The sequence below is a fragment of the Tigriopus californicus genome, chromosome 5 (assembly GCF_007210705.1).
Source record: "Tigriopus californicus strain San Diego chromosome 5, Tcal_SD_v2.1, whole genome shotgun sequence".
NCBI classification, from domain to species: Eukaryota; Metazoa; Arthropoda; class Copepoda; order Harpacticoida; family Harpacticidae; genus Tigriopus; species Tigriopus californicus.
In genome coordinates, this window is record NC_081444.1 from 16,095,215 (window position 1) to 16,119,346 (window position 24,132).

A 24,132-nucleotide genomic window follows, 5' to 3' on the forward strand; every position below is an offset into this window, starting at 1 on the left:
ATTACCTTCCCCGTACATCGGGCTAGTTGCTACTCTACTAATGCTTGGGCAAGCTTATGCTGTTTGCCAATTCCTGGGGCCTGACCACTATGCTAACAAAGATGATAGCAGTGATACTGCTTTCTCCTTGTTCCGACCCGGTCAGCACGGATTCCTTTCCGCCCAAGCAATCGTCAATACGATCGACGATCCATTCAAGTCAGAAAATCCCGCGGAGAATGTTCCGGCCCGAGCTACTCAGACCCCTTCGTCCTCCCTCCCATAGGTGCTTTCCACACCCACCCCGAGGCCACTCTTGAAGATGATGTTAGTGTTGTTGCTGTTACAGCTCACTCACTCACTTCGAGGAAGGATAGGGGAGAGGCCTGTCCTTCTTCCTGAAGCCAAGGAGGCATGATAGGGCAGTAGAGCAATCTGGAATGCCTCCATCCCTCCTTCTACTTCTTAGGTTCAGCAGTGAACATTGGAAAGGGGAAAGGCCAGGCTGGCCAACGTCCTCGCCCGCGCCCACCCGTTGTCATGATTTGGGCCCAAGTTAGATTTTCTTGTATTGAGTGACCAAGCTACACGGGGAAATTGGCCAGCTTCAATACGTAAGGACCCGATTGTTCCTTGTCTGGCTCATTGGATAGTGGTTTTACTGCGGTGGTCATGATATTCACGTGTTTCAGGTTGTTGAAATCATCCTCATTCGTGTTCAATTTGCCCATCCGGTGTTTGTGAGCAATGTCCTTAATGCGGTGAATGAAGCAAGATGACGAGTGAGCTGACCCAGAATATCCAATACATGAAGTTGCTTCATGAACTCAAAGCAACTTATCCAATTGTCCCGGATGAGTTCGTCAAGGAGTGCATTTTAAAGGTAAATTTAAATCAAGTATCCCTTAATTGACCCACTTCAATATGAGATCTGCTGCAGTAGCCAAGTGAAAAACAAAAAAACGATTTGCTTTTCTAGTACGAAACTGATCGCAATCATTGCGTGGATGTCCTGGCCAAGGAATCCGACCGACTCAAGACCGGATCGTTGAATCGACGGTTTTCTCTGCAAGGTAGGCGAAGTTCAGTGTCGTCATTTATTGGTAACGGAGCAGGTGAAAGCCTGAGTAGCAATACTTCGTCACACCTTGGCCAACCCAGTACGTATCAAATGATCCCCGAGCTACCAAATGACAATCAGATGAGCAGTATTGACCTGCCCAGGGTTGTCATCACCCCGGATAGTCCCCCGGTGGTCCCACCCCCCATGTTTACTGACAACGCCTTGACGGATTTGCAAGACAACGATATCATGATCCTCGGTCGGACCTCAAGTGTGTCTGCGGCATTGTTTGACTTCGATCCCGGACCCCATCCCAACGACAATGAGGAAGACATGCTCGATGATAATAATAATGATAATAACGAAAACAACCACCACAGCAACAACAACAACGAAAACAACGAGATCGACGCGGTTCACCTGAACAACGAGGACGTGGAGAATAGTAGTCAAAGCGGGCAGAGCATGTGCTCGCTAAGTACGGCAACATTGTCCCATGGTGAGGTGAAGGTGTTGAGCCGTAACGATCTGGATGAGGTGGTTCCATTGGTCACCACTTCCTTCACCACACTGAGATGCAATTCGATTACGGTGAGCCCAACCGAGTTCCCATGCGTGATGGAGCGTCGCCAATCCACCACCTCGACCTATTTCTACCCACCTAAATCGTCATCGGGTTCCATGAATTCACATCGGCAATCCAATGATTGCCCCGAGAACCCGTTCCGCAAGCTCTTCGCCCGGAGGAAGGAGTTCTATCAAACAATGAGTGATATTAACAAGACGGGTCCAAGCTCCTCCGCTTCATCCAGTGTCAATCGGATGCTTCTCAAAAAGCGTCATTGCACTCTTTGCTGTTCGGAGAGTCGATCATGTGGCAATCCAGTGGCGTCCAAACCCAAAGAAATGGGTTTGATCAAGTCCAATACAGAGCCAATCATTCCAAGGCTGTCGCCCAGTTCGAGCCGAATCACGCTCAACGCCCACATTCAGCCATTCGCGCCCTTCAAGATCAGTCATGACTTGGGAGCGGACATCCCGGCGGAATTGACGTTGGATAACTCAAATGTGATCACCACCGACTCCTCGCCGAGTGACTTGGTCAAGATTCTCCAAGGCGGTTCGGGTCTGGAGTTGAGTGCCGATGGAAAGGAATTGCGCTATGCCACGAGCGCCATCAATTCCGAGGATGGCATGGAATCCCATTTGGAGGTGTCATTGGGTAAAGATGGGGGAGTGATAACCACTCGTCACAAGCGACTCGGCTCTCCCTCGGAAATATCCAACAACTCCGTGGTTCAAGTCCAATATGATGAAGATGGTGGGAAGATCTTGAATATCCAGCATACTCAGCAGAAAAAGACCTCTCGGCCCAATTCCTTAAATCTGGCCTCCTTAGGCAACGTCAAGATGCCACCAGCATCCGAGGAAGAACAATCCAATCATCACCCTCATCGCTCAAGGCCAAGTTCCACGTACTGTGGAGGTCGGAACACATTCTCAGCATTGGATCATCTACTCAACAGCAGTGAGAAACACGTGGCGTCGTCATTTGTGGCACCATTACACAATTCATTGCCTAACATGTACCATAACCGACCCTACCCCAAATTGGGCGGGGGCCAGCCCGATTATGGAACGGGCACTTCCCTCCTCTACAATTCTCACCCTGCGGACGAAGAGAAACGATTGGCGTTCACTCGGGGTTAGCAGATCTATGTATTTTGTGATGTGCCGCTGAGTTTGTGAGTTTGATCACTACCACAGACAAGCAATTGACCACCAATTGGGCACCCTGACCAACTGATATGTAACAAGCTCTTCAGTAGATTTTCCTGGCTAATCGCACTAATCCAAGCGTTGGTTGACTCCATGTCATTCAGGACTAGCTAACCGATGATGTATGTGACTAATAATAATATCGTACTAACCTGAACTGATCTGAACTGAACATACGAGTGCACTGTGGATGGAGTACATCCAATTCCCTGTGTGAATTGACGGGACTTCTTAGCGAAGAACAACAGCAAAGGCTCAGGGAGATTTTGATCTGACTGTGAAAGTTTTTTTGCCTTTCCGTTCCGCCGACCTTTGGCCTTTTTAGCTAGCTAGTCGTTAGATGTGTGCCCTTGTGTACTTGGATTGACAAAGTTTGCCACTAAGAGCGTCCTTAAGCAGACCTTTCATGTGAGATGGATGGAGTTGAGCTGGAGTAACAAGCTGGCTGCTCGTACGTTACGTTTGTAAGTGAGTGGGATGCCAGCTCTTTCTGAAGTTCTTCTCCTCAATTTGTAGCTCTATTGTCACACCAAATGGAGCAACGCTTAAAATTGGAACAAGAGTTGCGCCAACGGGCGGAAATTTTGGAACGTGTCAAAGGAGAGGTGGAGGAACTCGAGTACAAACTTAGACAAAAGGAGATGATTGAGCACGCCAATCATCGATCCGTGGGACACGCTGATTACCTGCCCAATTTGCGCACTTCCAAGCCTTCTTCGGTAATCACGATGCATGCTCGTTTCCGATGAGACACACATACAATGGTCCACTTCTTTGCAATATGATTTCAGTACAAGGTGTCCATGGGTGACATTCAGCGCGATGTCAACAATCTGCAAGCCTCCTGTGATAAAATGGTCGCCGAAGTCACAAAGCTAACCAAAGGACAAGGTAAGAGAATTTCTCCGGCTTCCATGAACGCCCCCCATATCTGAGTACACCCATGCCTACGTTCGTTTTTGAACGTCGAAGGCCCTTTGATAAAGAGAGAATGATCTCTCAACGGTTGGAGTGAAGATCCCAGTTTTTTGGGAAATGATTTCGCTTCTGGAAGCTCATTGAACTAATGAGGAGTCTCATTATTTTTCCTCTTCGCATCAGCCTTGATACGCCCTTAAGAATGACCCATTTAATAAAGCTGACCAAGCAGCAGAATGGATGGCCTCAATGGTTGCTTTTGTAGCAGATCATATGGATGGTGGGTGCGCGAACAAAGACACAGGCAAATTAAACCTTGTCAAATAATAAAAAGGTTCGCTTTCTTGGCTTTATCAGCTGTGTGTCAATTGAATTTTAAGAATTTTCTCGCCTAAACCGCCAGCCTGTTTGGTCCCTTTGTCTGAAATTGCGCTCACTTTGCGGTTCTGACCCTCTCCAGGCTAAACTGGTCCCGTAAAATAACCTAAAATATGCTTATTAATTTCTAGCATTTGCTTGAAAAAAATTTAGAGTAATACAGGAATATCAATAAAGTCTTTGAGTGAGAGGTTCCAAGAGGGCAGAATGCCAAGTCATTAAAGGTCAAAATGAGCACAGAAATATTTTTGCCTTAATAAAAGTAACGCCATTTCACGTCAAAGTACATGCTTTAAAGAAAAACCAATTCCTACCCAACGTTCGATGATCTGGTAAGTTATGATTACAACTGTATTTCCAAACGAGGTTAAATTTCCTAGGACAAAAAAGTGTCTTACTTTTGGCATTCTGTGTAAGATGTTTCCACGAATATTGGTCATTTTTATCATAACTATAATACGACTTCGAGGTTTAAGACAATCCTTAACATGAAGCATAATGGTAAAGCAGACATGCTGAGGCATTTGACTAATATCCTTCGCTTTACTTTCGTTACGCTCATAATGTATCGTTACAAAAAGTGAAGCGTAGAAAATGCTCATTTTAAAGAGCCATTGGCAATGAATGATCTAAGTTCTGTATGTTCTGAATCTTCGGGAAAAGAGATTCAGTTATGGCTAGATTGGCCGATGGTCTTCGAACGTCTTTAACTGAATTTCAAATAACTCGTCAAAATCAAGAACGTACATTACAGCTTGTTTTAAGAGGCTGGTCTAGCGTTAAAGGTCGACAATACCGTACAATGGTCGCGATTGCAAGAAATTTGAAAATTTTAAGAATCATTATTGACTCGGATTGAAACTTTGATGGGTGGGGGACAAGTCGGGGAAGCGAATTATTTTTTACATTTTGAAACGGCCTGACGGCCATTTGTCCACCCCGTTCGTTGGTTTTATTTTTTTTTTGTCCGACTAGTTGCATAATTCATTGGTTCTGGTCTTTATTTCAGTTCCTTTGGGAGAGACAAGCATAGAATTCTACGAGTCACTCAAGAATTTTGGAAATGCAGACACAGGTAAATGAAATCTGATATACTGGCGTGAACTCAGAAGAATCTTCGATGGATACTTGAAAACCATCTGAATGAAATGAAAACGTTGTAGAGACAGGAAGCTCGGAGGCTGCATTGTTGACCTGGATACAGCATTAATTCGTTACCTGTCCTTAATCACCTTAACGGTACTGAAAGGCCCTTTTATCGTTTTCTCAACATTCTTAGATAGCTGCCCTTACATCAGCCTTGTCATAAGAGGCTTGTATGTTATTGTAGTAGCCAAGAGACGTATAGCAACACTTCTGATTTGTCTGTGGTGCACACTAAGCATTGCTTATTCAGCAAGGAGTCATCTCCATTGAATCATGGCAGGTCTTTTCTAAAGGACATTTCCGAAAACAAAGCAGGTGTACGTACGGTAACTACTATTAATGCTTGTTGTGAGAGCTAACTAATTGTGCTTATAGTTATGGAAACAGTTTCATGTCCCACTTGTAGGTGAATTTGAACACATGCCAAATGGAACCAGATAGTCTAATTCTTATCAAATGAAATAGGCGCTAGTTTAATGTATGGAACTTCTAGGTACCTCCTGTCTCGGTTTTTGAAAAATTACTTTAAAGAGTGCCCCGTTATAACATCAATAGACCACCCACCCACCAAGTCTGGTAAATGTTGCATGATTGAACTCTCGACGAGACATGGATTGTAAAATCTTGCAAGGGTAACAACTAACCCAGTGCAACGACAAAAAGCAAGTGATACAATAACATGCATTGGGCTTTTGCAGATACTTTGGGGTTGAGATTGGAGATGCGTTTTCTAATTAGTTTTGATATTAGCCGAAATAATGTATATGGATCGCTTTTCTATGCCAATCTGGCTCCAATGGTCTCTTTTGATAACATCAGCTTGAAGAGAGTGGGTTGCTGAAAACAAATCCCATCTTCGTATATGCAGCCTTCAGCATGACCCTAAAGGCCTCCCAAGTTTGACGTAAAAGCCACGGGCAATTCATGTACGTTTGTAGACCTTTATGGCGGTCGTTTGAGTAAAATTCTAATGTGTTTAGTCTAGATTTTGATTATTGTCCCAGAATGTAAGGTGACAAAAGTGCCTTCAGCTGTCCCGCAATACACGATCAATTATTTTGGGTTCCATCACCTGATTGATGTAAAGAAGCCAATTGACAAGCTGAACATCACCATGCGCCATTGGTCCTTACAAATCCAAATGACAGTCACAAACTAACGATCACATCTGTCTGCAGCAGGACATATTGACTATGATATCTATCCAACCAACTAGCTTCTCATCAGTGCCGAAATATACGGAATGATAAGTTACGATAGAGGAAAAAAAAAGCGCATATTTTTTCATTGGCTAATAATAAAAAATAGAGTTACTTTTTCGTAAATTGAAAATTAAATCAGCTATGTTACATCCCGTTTAAGATCACTTAGATTCCTACTGAAATAAGCTAAGGAGTTAATGGTTGGTGGGGTATGTTCCTTCACAGCTGTGTTAGAATGAAAGGCCGTGGACAAGTGATGACTGATGAGCCTCGAAAATGACCTCGACGAAATTTGTTCAAACGAGGAGAAAGGAAGTAACTTTGAAGGAAAGGAGATCAGCTACGTTGTGCGAATGTACTTCCTGATGAGCTGTTGACTTTTTTTAGCTTGGATAATGCTGAAATTGAAGTAAGGAATTTTGCGTACGTATATTAAGTCAACCCGAAAATTAACAACCCCACTCTGTGTCTCGCTCTTAAAGCTATTTTCGGCCTACCATGACAAGGAAGGAAATGCTTGAGGGCGGTGCCATCCATCCATTAATTAATTATTGTTGACGCCCATTTCGCTCGCCAAAAACAGCAGCTTCACTAGTCAAGTTTATTGTGGCTAGTTAGTCTCTCAAAAGCTGAGTATTTGAGCAAGTTTTGAGGAAACCCTGTTTGCATGTTCTAAATTACTTCTTCCGGTTGAGCTCAGGTGAGTGTTTCTTTTCGTTTCAGCTCCATCCTCGGCTGGGCCCCAGCGAGATCTTCTTCCGGACCTTGGGGCAGGTGCCGAGGGCCCCCAATGGTCATGCTCGGAATGTACGTTTCTCAACCATCCAGCCTTGGATCATTGCGAGGAATGTGAAATGCCCCGGATCGCCATAGGTAGGAAACCTCCTTATCTGCTGAGGCAGGCCTCGAAGCCTTGCTTCTGCCACGAAACCAAGCCCTCCAGTAGTAAGCCGCCGTCGTCGTCGTCGTCGTTATTGTTGTTGTCGTCCAAGAGTCAGATTCCAGCGTCAAGTCCGAATGCGACTCAGTGCGAAGGAGACGAAGGCGCGTCACCATCGTCGTCCAAGACGGCGCTAAGTCGAGCCGATTCCACCACGGCCGAGCCGCCTTCCTTGTCCCATGTCGAGCCTTGATTGAGCAAAATTTAACCACTCGGCCGCTATTATTTTAGAATACTCATTCGACATCTGACCATCAGGTACGAGATACGCAATGGCACTTGTAGTAAGTTGTTGAAGCACTCATGCGTTGTGGTAGCTTGACTTGACTTGTGTTGATACGGGGTTTCATTGCTTCCGATTGCTCTCGGGCTTGGCTTTGGCCATTCTTGATTGAAGGCTGGATGCCCTTCTTTTTTCTGGCCCACAATTGACTTTGATGGTGGCATCTTTTGGTTCGGCCGTTCGTCCGCCCACTCACGACCGATTAAGAAAACCAGGGAATCCCGGTCTCATTCCACCTTTGCCTCATTATTTGACGAAGAAGGGACCACCCTGTAAGGGGATGTGGCCTCTCGCATTGAGACATTATCGAATCTCTTGCGCAGTAGTGTCTAAAAATTCCCATTCTTTTAAACTATCTGATCGAGCATTAATTTATGAATGACTCGAAGAAAACGCCAAAGATGCAGCTCTAAACGGCAAATGAAATGTGTGCACCGAGTATGGCTGCATGGTACATGATTGGTCTGGTACAAGCACATGTCTACAGATGTTTTATTTGGCCAATGGTTTTACCATTGGTTTGGCGGATCTTTCTTTTGACACATGTTTCTCATACTCTGGGGACGTGTGCATGTCTTTTCCAGCATGTTGTCAGAAACACGGTGATGGAGTAAATCCTCGTTCCGTAGCTTATCGCGACTGCGTTAAAACTAGAGATGGGAGAAATTTGCATGTATTTCCCCCAAATTTTGAGCATCTACTGTAATATGTAAATATCTAGAAATATGCACCCAGGCGGCAAAATATGCACTTAAGCAAGGATTTTTTTTTTTTCGATTTCGATTATGATATCATATGAACAGTTGTGGCGGGCGACCTGTTGATTTGAACCAACTAGAGAGTGGCGCTATGGCGTCAAATTCGCTTGACTTTTCTTTTCCTTTCCCCTTTCTCCCCTTTTTGGTGTCTTAATTCTGAAATATTACGGGGATAAACTCAATATGTTTGTAAACCTACATCTAAAGATTGACTTCGTGATTTGTCTGATTGAACATGGCCAGCTATGAGCAATTAAGTAATCAACTTAACATTTGTCGTTGAGAGATATTGTATGATGGCCGTCGAGGGAAGGTGTTTAGGGTTTACACGCGGAGGAGCGAATTTCGTTCGTTTTCATGGCGAACCGGGCGAAATATGTTTTGGACTTGAAAACGCTGCGCTTAAAGGAGGTCTCGAGAAAGAGAAAGGTTTTCGGCAAAACTTCACTTTTGCTTTGCAATGAGTCTGTTAAAAAGATATTGAAGAATAACGTGTCGCTTTTGGCCGCAAAGCTTGGATTTGATCTATAGTACATTCTAGTCTTGGTTTTGAGCCTTGTTCGATAATTTACAGAGTTGTCCTAAACCTGATAAGGGATCATAATTGCTTGGCCCAACAAATATAAAAACAATAAATCAAACAAATTTGTGGTGTATAACACCTATTAACACAGGCAATCGACTAGCGGTAAGTTTCCCTAGTGGTCGGTAAAGGGAATTCATTTGGGGTGTGGCCAAGAATGGCTTTGTCCGGCGTCCAGTGACGTCAGGTCAATCAGAACAAGTACTCACCATTGACGCATTACACTAGTTGGGTCATCGGCGAGCCTTCACTCGAACGTACTTACTACCTCTTTGCACCCGTTATGTTCCTTGAATTGTTACAAAACAAACGGAGCACTTTACACTTTTCGTTGAACAATGGCATCATCTCAAGCTCAACGTCACATGATTGGTCAGTAATGAGATGGTTTGACAAACTAAGTAAAAGCACATTCTGGTCAGTTCGTCCTATACTAGTGACACAAAGAGCTGCTGTATCAAGGGTTATTGGTGGAGAAAAAAGGGCTGTTCGTGACTGGACTTCTTCAATTTCAAGACGACGCAGACTGATTTTGATCGATGCCAAAGCTGAGAATGAAAAAAAAAAAATCACGGATGAAAGTCAACGATACGGTCGACTTCATCCCTGTTGCATCTTTTTAAGCTTCATATTTTTTGCGTGCCCAACAATATAGATACTAGAGTCATGCACCTGGTTTTGGTATTTCGTTTGTCTTGAAACACTCTGTTTAAGGCGCTTGCCCGTCTTGTAAGTATTGTTGATTGAGTCTGACTCCTAAGGTGTTTTTTTCCATTGCAGGTCTTCAAATCAATGGAGGGGTTCCCCATCCTCATCCTGTCTCTCATCATCAGCACCAACAACAGCTTCCAGTTCCGCCCATTATCACAGTATCGACCACTCAATCTCTGTGAGCACGGAGGAATCCCGAGCACGACGTCATCATCCAACACGACCGTTTGACTTTTGTATGTCTGCATGTCTGTCTGTCTCACGGACTGAAAGAGGGTTAATCAATCAATGCTTGTTGCTGGATATACTACGTAAAGTAGATTAGTTCTTTATTGACAAGAATAATACAATCTGACAATTGAAGAAATACCAAGATTGACGAGTCATGATAGAACCGTTGAGCATTCCGCTTTCTCTTTCTCTTTGGTTGCTCATTGGGGAATCCAACCATCTTTGAGCGTCTCAAGTCCCTCCTTTGGAAATGGTTTGCCACAAGGATTTAACCTTGCCAAACGTCAGGTTGTAGAAGGCCGAGCGGAACGTGGGATTATAGGCGGCGTATAAGAACGGATTAAGAGCAGAATTTCCCCAACCTGAAAAGGGAACACAAAAGCTAGAACTAACAATAGAGACCTCAAACCACGACATCGGTGCATATCGAACGGAAAATGGAGTTTGTACGTTATTCACAGAGCTTTAGTCGTTCCTCATTAGACGGAACCGACGGGAACAGTTTCCCGTTCCTTGGGTAAAAATGACGCAGCCATTTCTCATCAGCTGCTGTTCCAAAAAATGTCCTATATTTCAGGGCTCTAAACTCAACATGGCCATGCGCTACCATGTTTTTGCTTAAATGTGCCCAATGTACGCAAATAAGTGCAAAACAACCCATCAGGTTGATTTCTGAAAGTATGTAAGAATAACAAAAAAGGTCATGATAGAAATACAGCAACTTATAAAGCTCCTCTCCATGCTAGTCAAAGTCTCGATTTTGTGGCAAGTCGAAAAATGTGTTGTAACATACTCGACATGGTGGTACCCACGACACTGACTAAGAGTTTGCTCCAATGTCAGGACTTCTGTGAACGATTTTCATTCCCTTCAAAAGCAAATGGGTGCAACTTATTTCTTAAAGTAGTTCATTTTTCTGAAACATGGAAAAGCTTAAAAAAAATGCAGTTTACCTTGAAATATATTTAGATACATATTTCAAAATCGTGTTTGCATAATTGCCAAATGCAAGTTGAATTGACCATGATCATGTTTGACATAATTCTACTATCGGTAAATAAAATCGTATTTAGCTCGTAGGAAATAATTACTGCTAATGGTGGCCAATAAAAAATCAAACAGTTGGATGCATCGTTAAGATATTTGAACTTTATGATCCGCTAATGTAACTGTTGAAGTAGAGGATATATGGTTGTAAATTTTATATCTTGGATAAGTTTTAAGTAACATGTCTAGGCAGTTAAAATTTACTCGAGACATGCGTAGGTCATTTTTCCGACCTTCGTACTTCTTTCAAACACAAGTAGCTAAGCATGTGTTATATATATGTTCAAGAAAATTCTTGCCCACATACAACTAGGTGTTTTGTTTTGTTTCCATTTACATCCACAGACAGAGAATCAATCTCTTTGAGGGACTGTGACATTGTCCATCGGAATCATTTAGCACCGATAATGTGACCACTGGTAGCGCTGGTTGGTTCAGGCTCATCCCTCGGACCCTGGCAACCCAAAAACATTAAGATATCCCTCGAATTTTAAAGCAAATCCGTCCTCGTCCTCTCAATAAATCTTGGTGCTCTTAGTAATTGATCATTTGATTTACCAAATGTGTCGTATGTAGTAGAGAGAATATAGATAGATGAGGTTTCCTCAAAAAGTAGAAACCATTGGTTGTTGATGTAATGGCTAGTTGACATTTCTTAGAGCATGATGGTCTTTAAACATGCCACGTAAGTAGAGCTTCCTGAACATGAATCTTAAAATGACGAGACTAACTGAGTGCTGTAATTAAAAGTTATGGCATGGAGTGTGGTTATTCCCTTGTCATGTCTTTTTTCAAAAACATTGAGTTATTTAGAAGACCTTAAGAGCTGACGCCACACGTGAATTTCATGAATAACGAGATATTTTGGTTCACATTGATCCTGAAAGATTATGAACGACCTGGAATGCCCCTAAACTAAGTTGATTGGACTCAGGTACAAACCCACCATCATTACCAAGAATGTTACAATGGGGAATTGAAGCCCTGTCAGACGGCCCAAATTAAAATGGGCACCTTCCTGTTATAATGCTGAATACATGCTTCACGATCAAACTGAATGCCCAATGTGATATTATGAACGCTAATGATATATAAGATGTTGAAAGATTTGCCTAGAGGCACCAACCAACAATTAACAATCACATGGATATGTATGAAACACTTTTATCGGAGCTGACGAACACAGAGAAATCGCCTTCCGACGAGTGGAAAATACTCAATATTATGTTTCGAGTAAGGTTGCCGAGCTCTTGATTATTTTCTGAAGTGTTAGAGTCCAGCTCTGTACAGAAGTACAGAAAAGCTCTTAAGCTCGAGATGAAAAAAAAATCTAACCAATCTCAAAGCATCCTAATCAAAGGTTGTCCCCATCAAATCCACCTTGCTCTGACATCGTCCATCGACGAAGTAAGTTTAGCTCGCTCTTAGTATAATCTTTTGCCGCGCGAACTTTTGGTAACACATTCGCCCAACCAACATAGATCGCATTCGAGCACGGAAACCTGTAGGTATCTCCGCCAATCAACCACTTTTGGAGCCGGTGATCACCAATTGGCTGTCGTCTGCATTTTGCCACAACTCAACCATTTGCTGAGTTGGTATTTTCTCATGGTATATCCATGAAAAAGAGTGTCAAATTGAAATTGAAGCAATGGGTAAAGAATGTTGAAGCTTCGGCGGTAGCTATGAAAGTGTATTCCATTACGACCCGTTTCAATAGCATTCATTCTACATACCGTGTAACCCTCTAGGTTAGTCATTGTTTTGACACACCCACCGAAGTGGATATGATTACCAATGTGCTCAATTGATGCTTTCATATTCATCTCATTCTTGTCAAAACCATTCAGGGACATGGCCACCCGCTATCAGGTCTTTGTTCTTATCAAAGAACCTTATATCCGGGTTCATGGGACCTCGTGCGTATGTTAGCAGCTGTGCCAGAAAATAGAAACTGGCCCAAGAATTGGTCCTCCTGGCCAAGAAAAAGAGTAGCTACACACTTTGATGTCAAGAAAAGCATGCCTTCTCCTTTGATGATGTATCTATCCAAGGAATCCACCAAATTCGCACCAGCCACCTTCTTGGGCCTTTTTCTTATTTGCCAGTTGATTGATCCTGAATTGAGGGTTGGGTCAGGGGAGAGAGCAACCATTGGCAAAAGCACACACACACACACACACATACCTCATAACCAGCGCTGGGAGATTCTTGTTTTCTAAATTTATATTTGAGGTTTGCATCAAGCAAACATTTTTGGGGGGGACCTTCTAAATGGAAAAAAATGCATGTTAAAACCTCCTCACATAGCGAATGACATACTTTCGCAACCAGGCTTATCAACAGTTTGGCAATACTAAGCAAGGCCTCTGGGCCTTGAGACTGGATACCCCAAGACCCCATCACTAGCTTCGGAAGAACTAGAGTACGCGTTTTTGTGGACTTCCTTTGTAATCCCCAGCAGGGTGGGCATTTTTCTTGATGAATATTTTTGTCCATTCCTGTCCAAAAGTGTCCAAAAATACGGAATTTTAAAACTACAAATATTTGAGCAACTCTACTTGAAAGTGATACTTCATTTTAGAAATAGCTCATTGATGGTGTCAAAATTTAATTTAGTCTTTAAAACCTTTGCCATATACCTCTAGCATATCCAAAAGAAGATTTCCTAAAAATATTTGCGTAACTTTTTTTTTATCTCACCTTGACAGCAAACAGGCACCAAAGCCTCCCTCTATTAGTATACCGGTACAGTTGGCGAAAAGTGTTCAAAAACTGGGATAGCTTGGTATTATATCCTAGAAATTTCTATCCAATTTGGATGTTGTCTTCTTACGTGTCTTATTGTGCTTTTAAATGGGCTTATATATCTACAAAAAATACTTTTTTGACTGAGGAAAAAATACCATTTCGTGCTTTTGAAATGAGATTTTAGTGATTATTTTGCCCGCAGAAAGATTTTTTTTTCCGAGCCATGCTCATCACACACAAGGAAATGAATTTGAAGTGGAGCAAACAGAATGTTTGACACATTCCCTAATGCTTACCCAACCATGTGCATAACTCGTATGCGGTTGCAGGGAAAGTTTCGGTGCTCAAGAAAGGCGCCATGACATAGAGGACAAAGAAGGGTAGCCAGCACATGATGAAGAAGCCCACCACAATGGCTAAGCGCTTGGCCGTGCGGGCCTCACGGATGTGAATGTGACGATGCGAAGACGCTGTCATGAGGCCATTTTGAGAGACGTTCGAGGCCTTATGGCGGATCTTGGAGTGAGCCAGATGAGGACTTCCATTAAGACTATTACCCATGGGGTCGATGGTGAGCCCATTGGTTGTCTCGGGAGAGGACCGTTTGATCCTTGACCAGTTCTGACCACCTTGAGCAGTTGTGTTACTCTTAGCGGCCTCTTCGACGAATGACAAATGAATAATGGATCCATTGGTCGAGGCTGGACCGCCACATGTGGGACAAGGGAGAACGGCTGGATGAGGATGACAACTCACTTGCGGAGAAAGATCCACAAAGTACCAATTTACCCCCAGAGACGCTGGGGAAGAGGTGCTAAAAAGACCCGGGTCCTCGACCAAGTTATCTTTGTCCGTCAAAACCGACCTTCGAAATGGCCTCTAAAAGTTCAAAAGCAAATTCGTGTTTCTTTCCTTGTGGTGGTCAGCCCGCACAAGGCTATTGGTCTGTCCTAAAAGGTCTCTCGGACTTACTTTGATGGGTTGAGAGGGGATATGACAAGGCTTGACGTTGGCACCACTCTTGGTTTTGCTCATTTCGAAGCACTGATTTTTAGCGCTGACTCGAGGCGACGACGGCTGGATGTCGCGGGTACTTTCAAAGTCCACCATCTGTGAGCTCGATACCTCGGATTTGCATCTCATTGGCAAAGCGTCACCGTACATAGACTTGAACAAATGAAGTAATGGGTTTCATGAAGCGTACTACATGCTCGTCCATAGGCCAGTTTGTTGGCTTTACATCAAATCAAGTCCCTCTTTCCAGACCACTTTTTTACCTCTTTAAACTCTTGATTCCTGGTGCGGACCACGTGGACAATTCGAGCGTACGTGTACAGAATGACCAGCATGGGTGCGTAGAATGATCCAATGGAGGAGTAGATCACATAGCCCGCGTTCTCATTGTACCGACATTCGGTTTCATCCAGGCCGTGTCGGCCAGAATCTGACCTGCAAAGAGAGACACGAAAGGCACGTTCTAATTAGGCCTCTATCCCGTCCACACAGTGAAGCTCTGGCACTCAAAATGGAGAGAGGCAGAGGAACAAGATAAGCAGTGGATAAGTTGCAATTACCATCCGAGAATTGGCGGACATGTAATGAGGAGTGAGAGAAGCCAAACGCCGGAGATGATCTTTACCGCCAGGGTTTTGGAACGTCTCATTTTGGAATAGGAAATGGGCCGAGAGATAGCGAGGAAGCGATCAATGGAGATGGCGCACAAGGATAAGATAGAGGCCGTGCACAGAAGGATATCAAGCGAGATCCACACGTCGCAGAGGATCCAGCCCAGGACCCATACGCCTGAAAGCATAAAAGAATGAAATGGGAACCGGATGATACGAGTCACTATACGACACAAGTTCTTTGTATTCGGATTGGTTGAGGGTCATCGAGGACGAATTCGTCTTCCTATCAGAACCTATTCATTGTTGAAATTTCCAAAGTCAATTGGTCGGAAGACGAATTTTCAAGCTGACGATATTAATTTCAGAAGCTATCGCCATCTATCTTGCAAGGTGTCTGATCTGAATAAGCAAAATTTGGGACGAAATTGAAAGCAATTAAGATCAAATTTCTTTCTACGCGATCAACGGATTGCTATAAAATGACAAAGACTTTCAGTTGTTTTAGTATTAGACCTGTATTGAAGCCTTTATCTCTACAAAATCAATATATGCTTTCTTGGATAAACTAAGTGCGTTTCAAGTTTGGCACGGGAGTCGACAGAGTAAGTTAGGTCGGAGAAAAAGGCGACAACAAGAGAACTTGGTTGATTGGGCTTGCTTGCTTGCTTGCTGGCGTACATGCATGCCGTTGTGTAGTCTGTCTCATTTGATTTGAGATTGAAATGATCTACAATTCTCAGTTTGACCAATAGTTTCCCGGTGGCCGGATTGTGGGGATTCCTTTTTGACTTGAGAGGGTAAATTGTAAAAAAAAATCTCTAGTAGAATAACAATGATCTTGTGGTTTTGGTTGCTTTTTGTGAAGTTCAGGGCTCAGAAAATGGACGAAGGAATGAAAAAAGGATAAGAAAGGACACCAAGGGCGTCATGTATGGGCCCCGATAGATCGGAGTGAGTGTGTCCCCTAGCGGCTCCCAGTTCATCAATCCTCCCATCATATTAGATCATAATGTACTGATAATTTATGTACGGAGAAGAGCTGAGGATACCAGTGGCATTCTTAGAAGACTTTCTTCATATCCTTAAAACTCTTGTTTTAATGACAAAACTGTATTTGGGTGCTAAGGTCGGAGGGATGAGCCTCGCCCGGCCAGCGAAGCCAGCCATCACATCGTCCTTATACTTTTTCCGATAGGCAGTGTTCTGGTCCGTATCAGTTTGGTTCTCCGTCTGTGGGCAGGGTTAGCGTCTAAAAGTTTCCTTGAGAAAGGTCGGAAAATATCCATTTATTTCATACGGCTGTTAGTCTCAAAATCATAATAATCGGTTTTATAGAGTCTGATTGAGGATGAACTGTGGCAGGGAGTTTCTACATACGCTTTAATCAATGACAAAATGCCAAAATCGGGCCCATTTTGACCCCAAATATAGTACGAAGCAGTCAATTATTTTTTTGGGCAGAGTATTTTCCTCACAAGATGAAAGGCTTCTCGTCTTGGAAAGTGACTGTCCACTTACGTTCTTTGTTTTACAACTAGCTAATTGGCCAGACAAGCTCATTGGCATGTTTATTACGGTGAGAAATCAACAAGCGGTCAGGTGTACGAGTACATATAGGCTGCTTCTTGCACTTGTGAAGCTCTATTCTTTTATTCTTAACGCACTTGTGAGACTGACTGTGCAAACAATTCTGAAATTTTGTCAATTTTAACGCATGTTTTTTGCTGGCGTGGACTATTTGTCCGTAATTGAGGCTGAACGTGTATTCAGGTCATGAAGTTACGAGTATGGATAACATAAGCGCCCCCTCTTGGATGTTCGTCTTTGCATCTTTGTCACTACGGATCCCAATAAAGACAGGGACTCTGTGTTTTTTGAGATGAATAGGATCAATGTTAAGGGCCCTCAAAAAGATCCAAAAAATTGCCTTGCATTTCTAGTGGAAGGAAAAGAAGCGGAAAACGTTTGATTTGTTAGTTTTGCTTTTATTTGCAAAAATATATTGCTCATTCATTTGCAACATATGAAACTCTAGCAAAAGGGACTGGCATGTTTGGATGGCATATTCTTGAGTGCATGAAACATGATCTTTTCAAAATTGCGGTTTTCTTGGCCTTGATTGACTCGCCTTCCTAATTTCCTATTTAGCGCAGGAAACACGCTTGGATTGGATGCTGATTTGCTCTAGCGTTTAAAGTATGAACTTTTGATCAAGTCATCCCCGAGCACGATATTGCAAGTAAGACTTTCAATTAAAATACAACTTTTGTTCGAAGCCTTTTGTCCTTGCCAGTAGACAGCATTCGAGCCCTCTGCCTTGATTAGGTACGCACTCCCACACGTAGAAACTACTTGTGCGACACCTTGAATTTGGGCATTTTGCTACGGGAGAACTTAGATCTGCACCGGGCACTGAATGAATTTGTCACTTATTTCAGTATTTCTGAACTTGAGACAAGAGATTAGTACCGTGACAGAACAACACCAAAAATAACTTTTTAGTTTTGTAGCACAACTCATTCGGTTATTGAAAACTCAATTGGATCGCGGTGCTAAAAAAAAAGGAATGACTTTGGTTAAGGTAGTTCCATTATCTTCTTACAGCCTGTGGCAAAAAGCTTGTCATATGCCGTTTGGGCAATGAAAGGCGGCTTGGGCTAGTTGGAGCCGTTACGTGCGTTTTAGCACTTCCAAGGCCTAAATCATGAATGTTACAGTTTTGAATCAAAATAGAGTCACTTAAAAACACATTTCATTCAAAAAGTATAAATTAGTTCCTTGCCAGTCAAATCTCTTCATGTCAGGTTTAAAGCTGTTAAATCAACTGACTTGATCATCTCTGGCTCGTACTATCTGGAATGACAAAACTCAAGTAATTGATAATTTTTAAGATGAAATGTGCACTTCAGCTCCGATGCTTTTATTATGGCCGTGCTTAAAAAAGTAAAAAGAGTGTTGGTCCAAACCAGTCCCAGCCGTCTAAGACCGCCCAAACGGCAATGGCACAATTTCAGCCGTTGGCGTTAATGAGATAATGGAATTACCTAAACCTTCAAATTTGCTTCTCATTGAGTCCCTTAAACAACAGTTGTCTGATGACCTATCACCCTTTTGTGGGAGATCACTGGCCTAATTTTCAAGACAGTGGAGGCAGGAAAAGCCAAAGTTCAAGTCATGACATAAGACAAAAAGTTTCCTCCGAGTTTGCATTAAACATTTTCAAAAATTGGAAACTTTAGAAGAACACAAATAAGTCTTTTTAAAGCATGAAGGTCAACTTTGTATATGTTCATGAGTAAAAAGTGGCTATTATCCAAATTCATTGTAATTTGAACAATTCCCTTCAATAACAAATGACCTTTCTCCGTAGCTCAATCCCTTAACAAGGAACAATTAGGCCTCAACAGTTTGGGTGACCTCCCAAAAAATCTCCTTTTTCTGCGTCAAAGTCCCAGATGGTTGTGATGCTTGTTTAAATTTTCCCTCCATACAATACCTAGAACCACTGTGGCCCACTAAATTTTGCCTTATATTTCCTTTACCTCACATGAAGAATTTGAAAAATATGTTCTATGCGAAAAAAATATAATCCTTAAAATTATAAAATTTATATAAATATAAAAAACGAGTAAAAAAAAAGTTGTCCATTCTTCGTTGGATAACTTGTATGTACATGGCCGTGAGTTTGTCTCCAAGAATCATCATCAAAGAACGTAGCACCACAGCTCATCAATTAAGGTGCTCAAAATCGTCTTTTCATGCGGATTAAGAGCTTTTGAAATAGGCCTCTGTTCAGCCCTTAAGCACATCTGAACGGTTAGACTTCTGCATTTTTATGTAACGTAATTGAGGAATTCTGCTCTAGGTGAGAGCAACAATTTTTCCCGCTTCAATTTGTCATTAGTATTTCTAATGACTTATTCGTTACTGGAAACCCATAATGGATAAGAGGTAACTTGTCGTACTGTCCTCCATTTTCGGGATTAAAAGGGCTATTTTGATTGCCCTAAATACCTGACCAATATTTAATCAATATCAGAAGGCAATTCATGGGTTAGATGACTGAAACTAGTGACATGAAGTTTATAACGTTCAAAGTATTCCAATCTTGTTTCCAAATCAATTAATTCAGGGGTCTGGTCGGTTTTTCATTGTTTTTCGGAGCACAGCCTCCCTTTTCAGACCTTTACTAAATTACACTAATTGGAGAACGCCTTTTTCTGATCAGTTGCACAGGTGAACGCCATACCTAATAAGGAACAAAAACGCTTTGGGCAACGCGGCACCTTGAGGGAAGAATCATTTGAATGTAGGAAAACTGACACGTGGTACAGCTGTGCTAACTTAGAATATATGTATAAAAGGTCGCAGACAATTAGTTTTCATCATTCGGTCTAAAGTATTCTGAAGAAACATGAAGAGCTTGTTTATTGTCATTTGCGTTTTCGCAACCATTGCCCTCAGCTCCCAAGGTAATTTTTCTTTGTACCTTTACTTAAAACTTTGTTGAAAGCATACTACTTTTCAGATCCAATTGGGCTCGACGGGCTTGCATCCCAAAATCTCAATGAAGACCGTACTGAAGAATTTGAAGAAGTAAAAGATTTTGATGAAGATCGTGCCGAAGAGTTGGAACCATTCGAAGCTCTTGATGAAGACCGTGCTGAAGAACTTGAAGAATTAAAAGATTTTGATGAAGATCGTGCCGAAGAGTTGGAACCACTCGAAGCTCTTGATGAAGACCGTGTTGACAATTTCGAGGAAGCTGACAACCAAGAGCTTCGAGGATGAAGTGAAGTTGACTGATAATTGAGGTCAAAAGCTTTCCATTAGCCTTGTGGTTCTTGGAATAAATGAATGACATCATCTGAGTTCTTGAATTACAATGAATTCTTGGCAATGATAATTTTTTTCTTTTTGGTTTTTCGAGTTTTTTTAACCGCTACAGGGAAGGTAATCAAGGAATTTTACATGAATTCTAGTCTTATAAATAGGTGTAGGCAAAACAAAATGAAAAGAAATAAAGAGCAAAATATTGCAAATAGTTTCGAAAATGTAACAAAAATATCTGGAAGGAACAACAAATAACAGACATTGTTTTTTACCATACAAAGTATTAATTTTGGTCAAAAAATTGTTAGCCTAAATTATTTTTTAATGAGCTTCAGCATGAGATCTGCACCATTACTTTGTTACAAAAATAGGGTTCAAAAAGAGGCAAATAAACGGGAAAGATGCAAACGTGTAAAAAAGGGCTTAAGTGGCATATACTCTTATTACACATTTTTCCCCTCCCTTCTCATCAAGTAGCTCCCAATTTAATTACAGAGACCAGTACCTTGACAATGGCCCTGACTACCCTTGTCACGGTGGTTTAGTAATGCGGTGGGGTAAATATAACAACCTTGGGTTTGACTCACTCGAAATTGCGAGCCCAGCAACAACCAACATTCCTTGACTAGTAACTAGGAGCGTAAAAATATTAAGAAATATTCTTCGTTCTTTCTTGGATAATTTTGGAAACTTCGAAAAAATAAAACTGTCTAGATAATGCGCCTTTGTGAAAAAAGATGTAGCAAATCATCTGGGATTGAAACAATATAATTTATTACTTGCCAATCAACAAAGGCGCAACATAGGTAATCATTGTTGGAGTATGATACAACTCAGCTCGAAATCGACGAGGCCATGCCTCAGCCCTGACCGAACTCGAAGGAGCTCAACTGTGGCCCACATCAATTTGACAACTTTTGTCTTGAACTGAAAGACAAGCCGAGGAAATATTATGCATGACAATGAATGGCCTGTTGCAATCAACAATTTGGTTGCTCCTCAGCTACTTGTTCAATGATTTTTCCTGGTACGCCATCTTTCCTTATGTAGTAAGAGAGTTTGGTGAAACCGCAATAAAACCTTGATAAAAGAAAGGTCACAAATCGTTTTTTAAATGACTTGCAAACACTTCAAAGTGAGTGTAGCTTGGGTTAATTTGAATATTTCGAAATGTTATTAGTAAATACTGAACACTTAATTCTTGAACTTTTTGGTCCAAGGTAAGGGTCGAACCCACGTGGGGTGGGTTATTCAATGGGCTTTCGTTCGAGTTTATCATGCATCATCAATTGTGTTTGTCAGGTAAAGTAAAAGAGTAAAGTAAAAGTTGAAGCCCATACGTTCACGAAAAAGGTTTGACTGACATCTCTGAACGTAGGTCTGAATCATTTTCAGTTCTACTACCGGGTGAGGGTGGACAACGTTCCGTTCTTGGTTGTCACTTTCAAAAGGAATAAATCTTGACTGAAACGCCTGGTGGAAATGAATATGTTAAAAGCTGAGAGTCTAAATAAATGATAATATATTTTGGTGTTTTTATAAGTTCCACTATTAGTTGCAACAATCTTAAGTTAGGAGATCAAACGAAGAAAATTGTTTGCTATCATTTTTGTCGGAAATTGAAACTACTGTCAAAACTTTGGCGTCACGATTTCATAAAAGACCATTAAACATTGAACAAAAGAATTCGAAGAGATACATTTATCAAGAACATTAAAAACAAGCAAAGACTGGTTTGAATCGAAATGTCTTGTCTGCGCATAAAGATTTATTTTGGAGGATGATTAAAAAGTCTGTACGGCAAAAACATGCCATGTACCTCCTTTTTTTCAAAAACTTTACGCGAACTCGGTGCTGAAACGTTGAACGAGTTGTGAAAGCATATCAAATTCAAATTATTGAAGCTCTCAAGAGAGGGAAGCAAAAAGTCTCAATTATGTCAATAGTACATACATATTATTGGCATGAATTTACTCGAGAGGTTATCTTGTCGTCTATAAATGGAAGTCTGAGGTGAGACTGTTTTTTTTTCTCGTTGAATGGTACCATCGTCTAAAACGAACTCTATGTTCTGTCTTTGATTGCACTTTTTAAACACCTAGTTTGGATTAAGACAATTTCGTGGCGCTACCTGACACGAGAACTAGAAACTAGATTGGCCAATAGGTCTATTGATTTTTCTAGCTCAGGCATAGCTCAGCCCAGACATGGGTCGGATCAACTCGATCATGAGCCAACTCGGACATGGGCTAGCTCGGATTTGGCCCAACTCAGACTTGACTCGAAATATCAACCCAATCAACCTAGCTCAGCTCGAAACCTGTTTTTTTTTGGCCCAGCCCAGCTCGTGAGCTGGAAACTGTCAACCCAGCTCAGCTCGAAATGAGCCACCTTCCTCTTAGCTCAGCCCAGCCCTAAAATTCTTGGCTCATTACATCTCTAGTTTTGACATGAATTCAACCTTGCAGCAAGACTGATTCTTTTTCAAGTCAAAATTCGAAGTGATGGACTAAACGCTAAATCCCAATAGGTCACTTGAATGAAAAATGAGGCGTAACTTCACTGTGACCGTAAAGCTCTTGCCCCTTGATGAAACAAATACAACTGATGACAAGACTTATTTCATTTAGCATCTAGTGTAATCACTAGAGATGGGGGAAATATGCAAGGATTTCCCCAAAATATGCACATAAAATATGCATGATTTCTTGAAATATGGATCGAAATGGGGAAAATATGCATGTTCTTTTGCAGACTTTTGAGGTTCAATTGTTTAATGTTTCCTCTCAGATCCTAGTAACATCTGCAGCTAAAATAAATAGTAGTTCTCTTCAAAAAGAGAGGCGCAATAAGCGTTAAAAAGATTGTCATTTGTAGCTTGAGCTAGAGCTGTCTAGTAGAAGAGTGTGAGCACGAAAAGCGACCTCTGATGGAGGCAGCCTTCAAGATCTAAGGAGCTATTGTTTGTAGCAAATGAACCTGTACCAGTTTTAGGGTGATAATGCTTGCTCTTATCCTGCCGACGACTTTTTGTCGACGGCTTCATGAATCTTAAAGGTTATGCCCGTCAGAGGTTGTTTTTACGCTCGCACTCTTCTATTAGAGAGCCCAAGTTTGAACAATCTTAAGCAGCTGGGGCTAGTTTGGGAAGGTGCTTTTGCTTTTTTAGCATGATCTGAGTTATGAAGGCAATAATTTTGAATCAAAGCACCTTGGAATATGTGAATATGAAGTTTAGAGTATTTTGAAGATGTTGGCATTCCAAGGGTAGAAATCGCTGCCACTAATTAGAAACCCCTAGAAACCTGGAGAAGACCAAAAAGATGCAACTATTTTTTTGCTTGGCATACTAGAGTTGGTGGGTTACCCTCGCCCAGCCCACAAAGTAAGCCATTACCACATCCATTCCATAATTTCAATAAGCAGTGTGATAGATAGTTTGTATCAGATTGATTCTGTGCATGAGGCTAACATCAAAAGTTTCACTTGGAAAAAGATGGAAGAAAGTTGTAAATGCCACATTTTTACATGTTCACATCCGCAAAAACTTTTATTTAAATGGAAAAAAATTTTCATAGAGTGGTTTTGTTGTTCTTGCATCCTTGATTTTCACCAAAAGTATCAAAATATGCAAAGAAAATAGCTAATTGGGAAAATATGCATAAAATGTGCAGTTTAGCGAATTATTGCATAAAATATGTAAAATATGCGATTGCATCTTTTCCCCATCTCTAGTAATCATCTTTCAATTCAACATTTTCTTCCCAGTTGCTTGCAGTGCTTCATATCTAAAACTGTATCAATCAAAGCTAAAAAGATCATGGCCGCGTGATAAAGAGGAGTGTACTCCTGTCGAAAGTCTTCAGTCAGTAAATCTTTACAAAATACGAAAGTTCTATGCA

The 24,132-nt window shown here is 41.7% G+C and overlaps 3 protein-coding genes across 3 annotated transcripts in view; 2 read left to right on the forward strand and 1 right to left on the reverse strand.

Annotated features, from left to right (window-relative positions):
- Positions 1–1,058: 1,058 nt before the first annotated feature.
- Positions 1,059–10,113, forward strand: LOC131880937 (GATA zinc finger domain-containing protein 7-like). The gene is made up of 6 exons (XM_059227668.1): positions 1,059–2,747; positions 3,338–3,540; positions 3,613–3,712; positions 5,127–5,192; positions 7,189–7,338; positions 9,810–10,113. Exons 1-6 carry the CDS (start codon positions 1,151–1,153, stop codon positions 9,920–9,922), a joined length of 2,229 nt encoding a protein of 742 aa, XP_059083651.1. The 5' UTR covers positions 1,059–1,150; the 3' UTR covers positions 9,923–10,113.
- Positions 10,114–10,192: 79 nt separating this feature from the next.
- Positions 10,193–24,132, reverse strand: part of LOC131880939 (probable G-protein coupled receptor No18) — a 46,637-nt gene continuing 32,697 nt past the window's right edge. Inside the window, exons 3-7 of the mRNA XM_059227671.1 lie at positions 15,344–15,572; positions 15,047–15,218; positions 14,742–14,936; positions 14,066–14,648; positions 10,193–10,333 (exon numbers count right to left, since the gene is read on the reverse strand). Coding sequence (XP_059083654.1) covers positions 10,203–10,333; positions 14,066–14,648; positions 14,742–14,936; positions 15,047–15,218; positions 15,344–15,572 — 1,310 coding nt within the window. The 3' untranslated portion in view covers positions 10,193–10,202. The remainder of the gene's footprint in view (positions 10,334–14,065; positions 14,649–14,741; positions 14,937–15,046; positions 15,219–15,343; positions 15,573–24,132) is intronic.
- Positions 19,709–20,297, forward strand: LOC131880946 (probable DNA-directed RNA polymerase subunit delta). Its single transcript, XM_059227677.1, has 2 exons — positions 19,709–19,869; positions 19,926–20,297. The coding sequence occupies exons 1-2, from the start codon at positions 19,812–19,814 to the stop codon at positions 20,186–20,188; spliced, it is 321 nt and encodes a 106-aa protein (XP_059083660.1). The 5' UTR covers positions 19,709–19,811; the 3' UTR covers positions 20,189–20,297.

Excerpts from the sequence above, each read along its gene's own strand:
- LOC131880937 (XM_059227668.1), top strand. The coding sequence starts at position 1,151 with ATGATCCCCGAGCTACCAAATGACAATCAGATGAGCAGTATTGACCTG. Across the intron at positions 3,541-3,612 it reads GCACTTCCAAGCCTTCTTCG|TACAAGGTGTCCATGGGTGA; the intron begins GTAATCACGATG and ends ATATGATTTCAG. Across the intron at positions 5,193-7,188 it reads TTTTGGAAATGCAGACACAG|CTCCATCCTCGGCTGGGCCC; the intron begins GTAAATGAAATC and ends TTTTCGTTTCAG.
- LOC131880946 (XM_059227677.1), top strand. The coding sequence starts at position 19,812 with ATGAAGAGCTTGTTTATTGTCATTTGCGTTTTCGCAACCATTGCCCTC. Across the intron at positions 19,870-19,925 it reads CATTGCCCTCAGCTCCCAAG|ATCCAATTGGGCTCGACGGG; the intron begins GTAATTTTTCTT and ends ACTACTTTTCAG.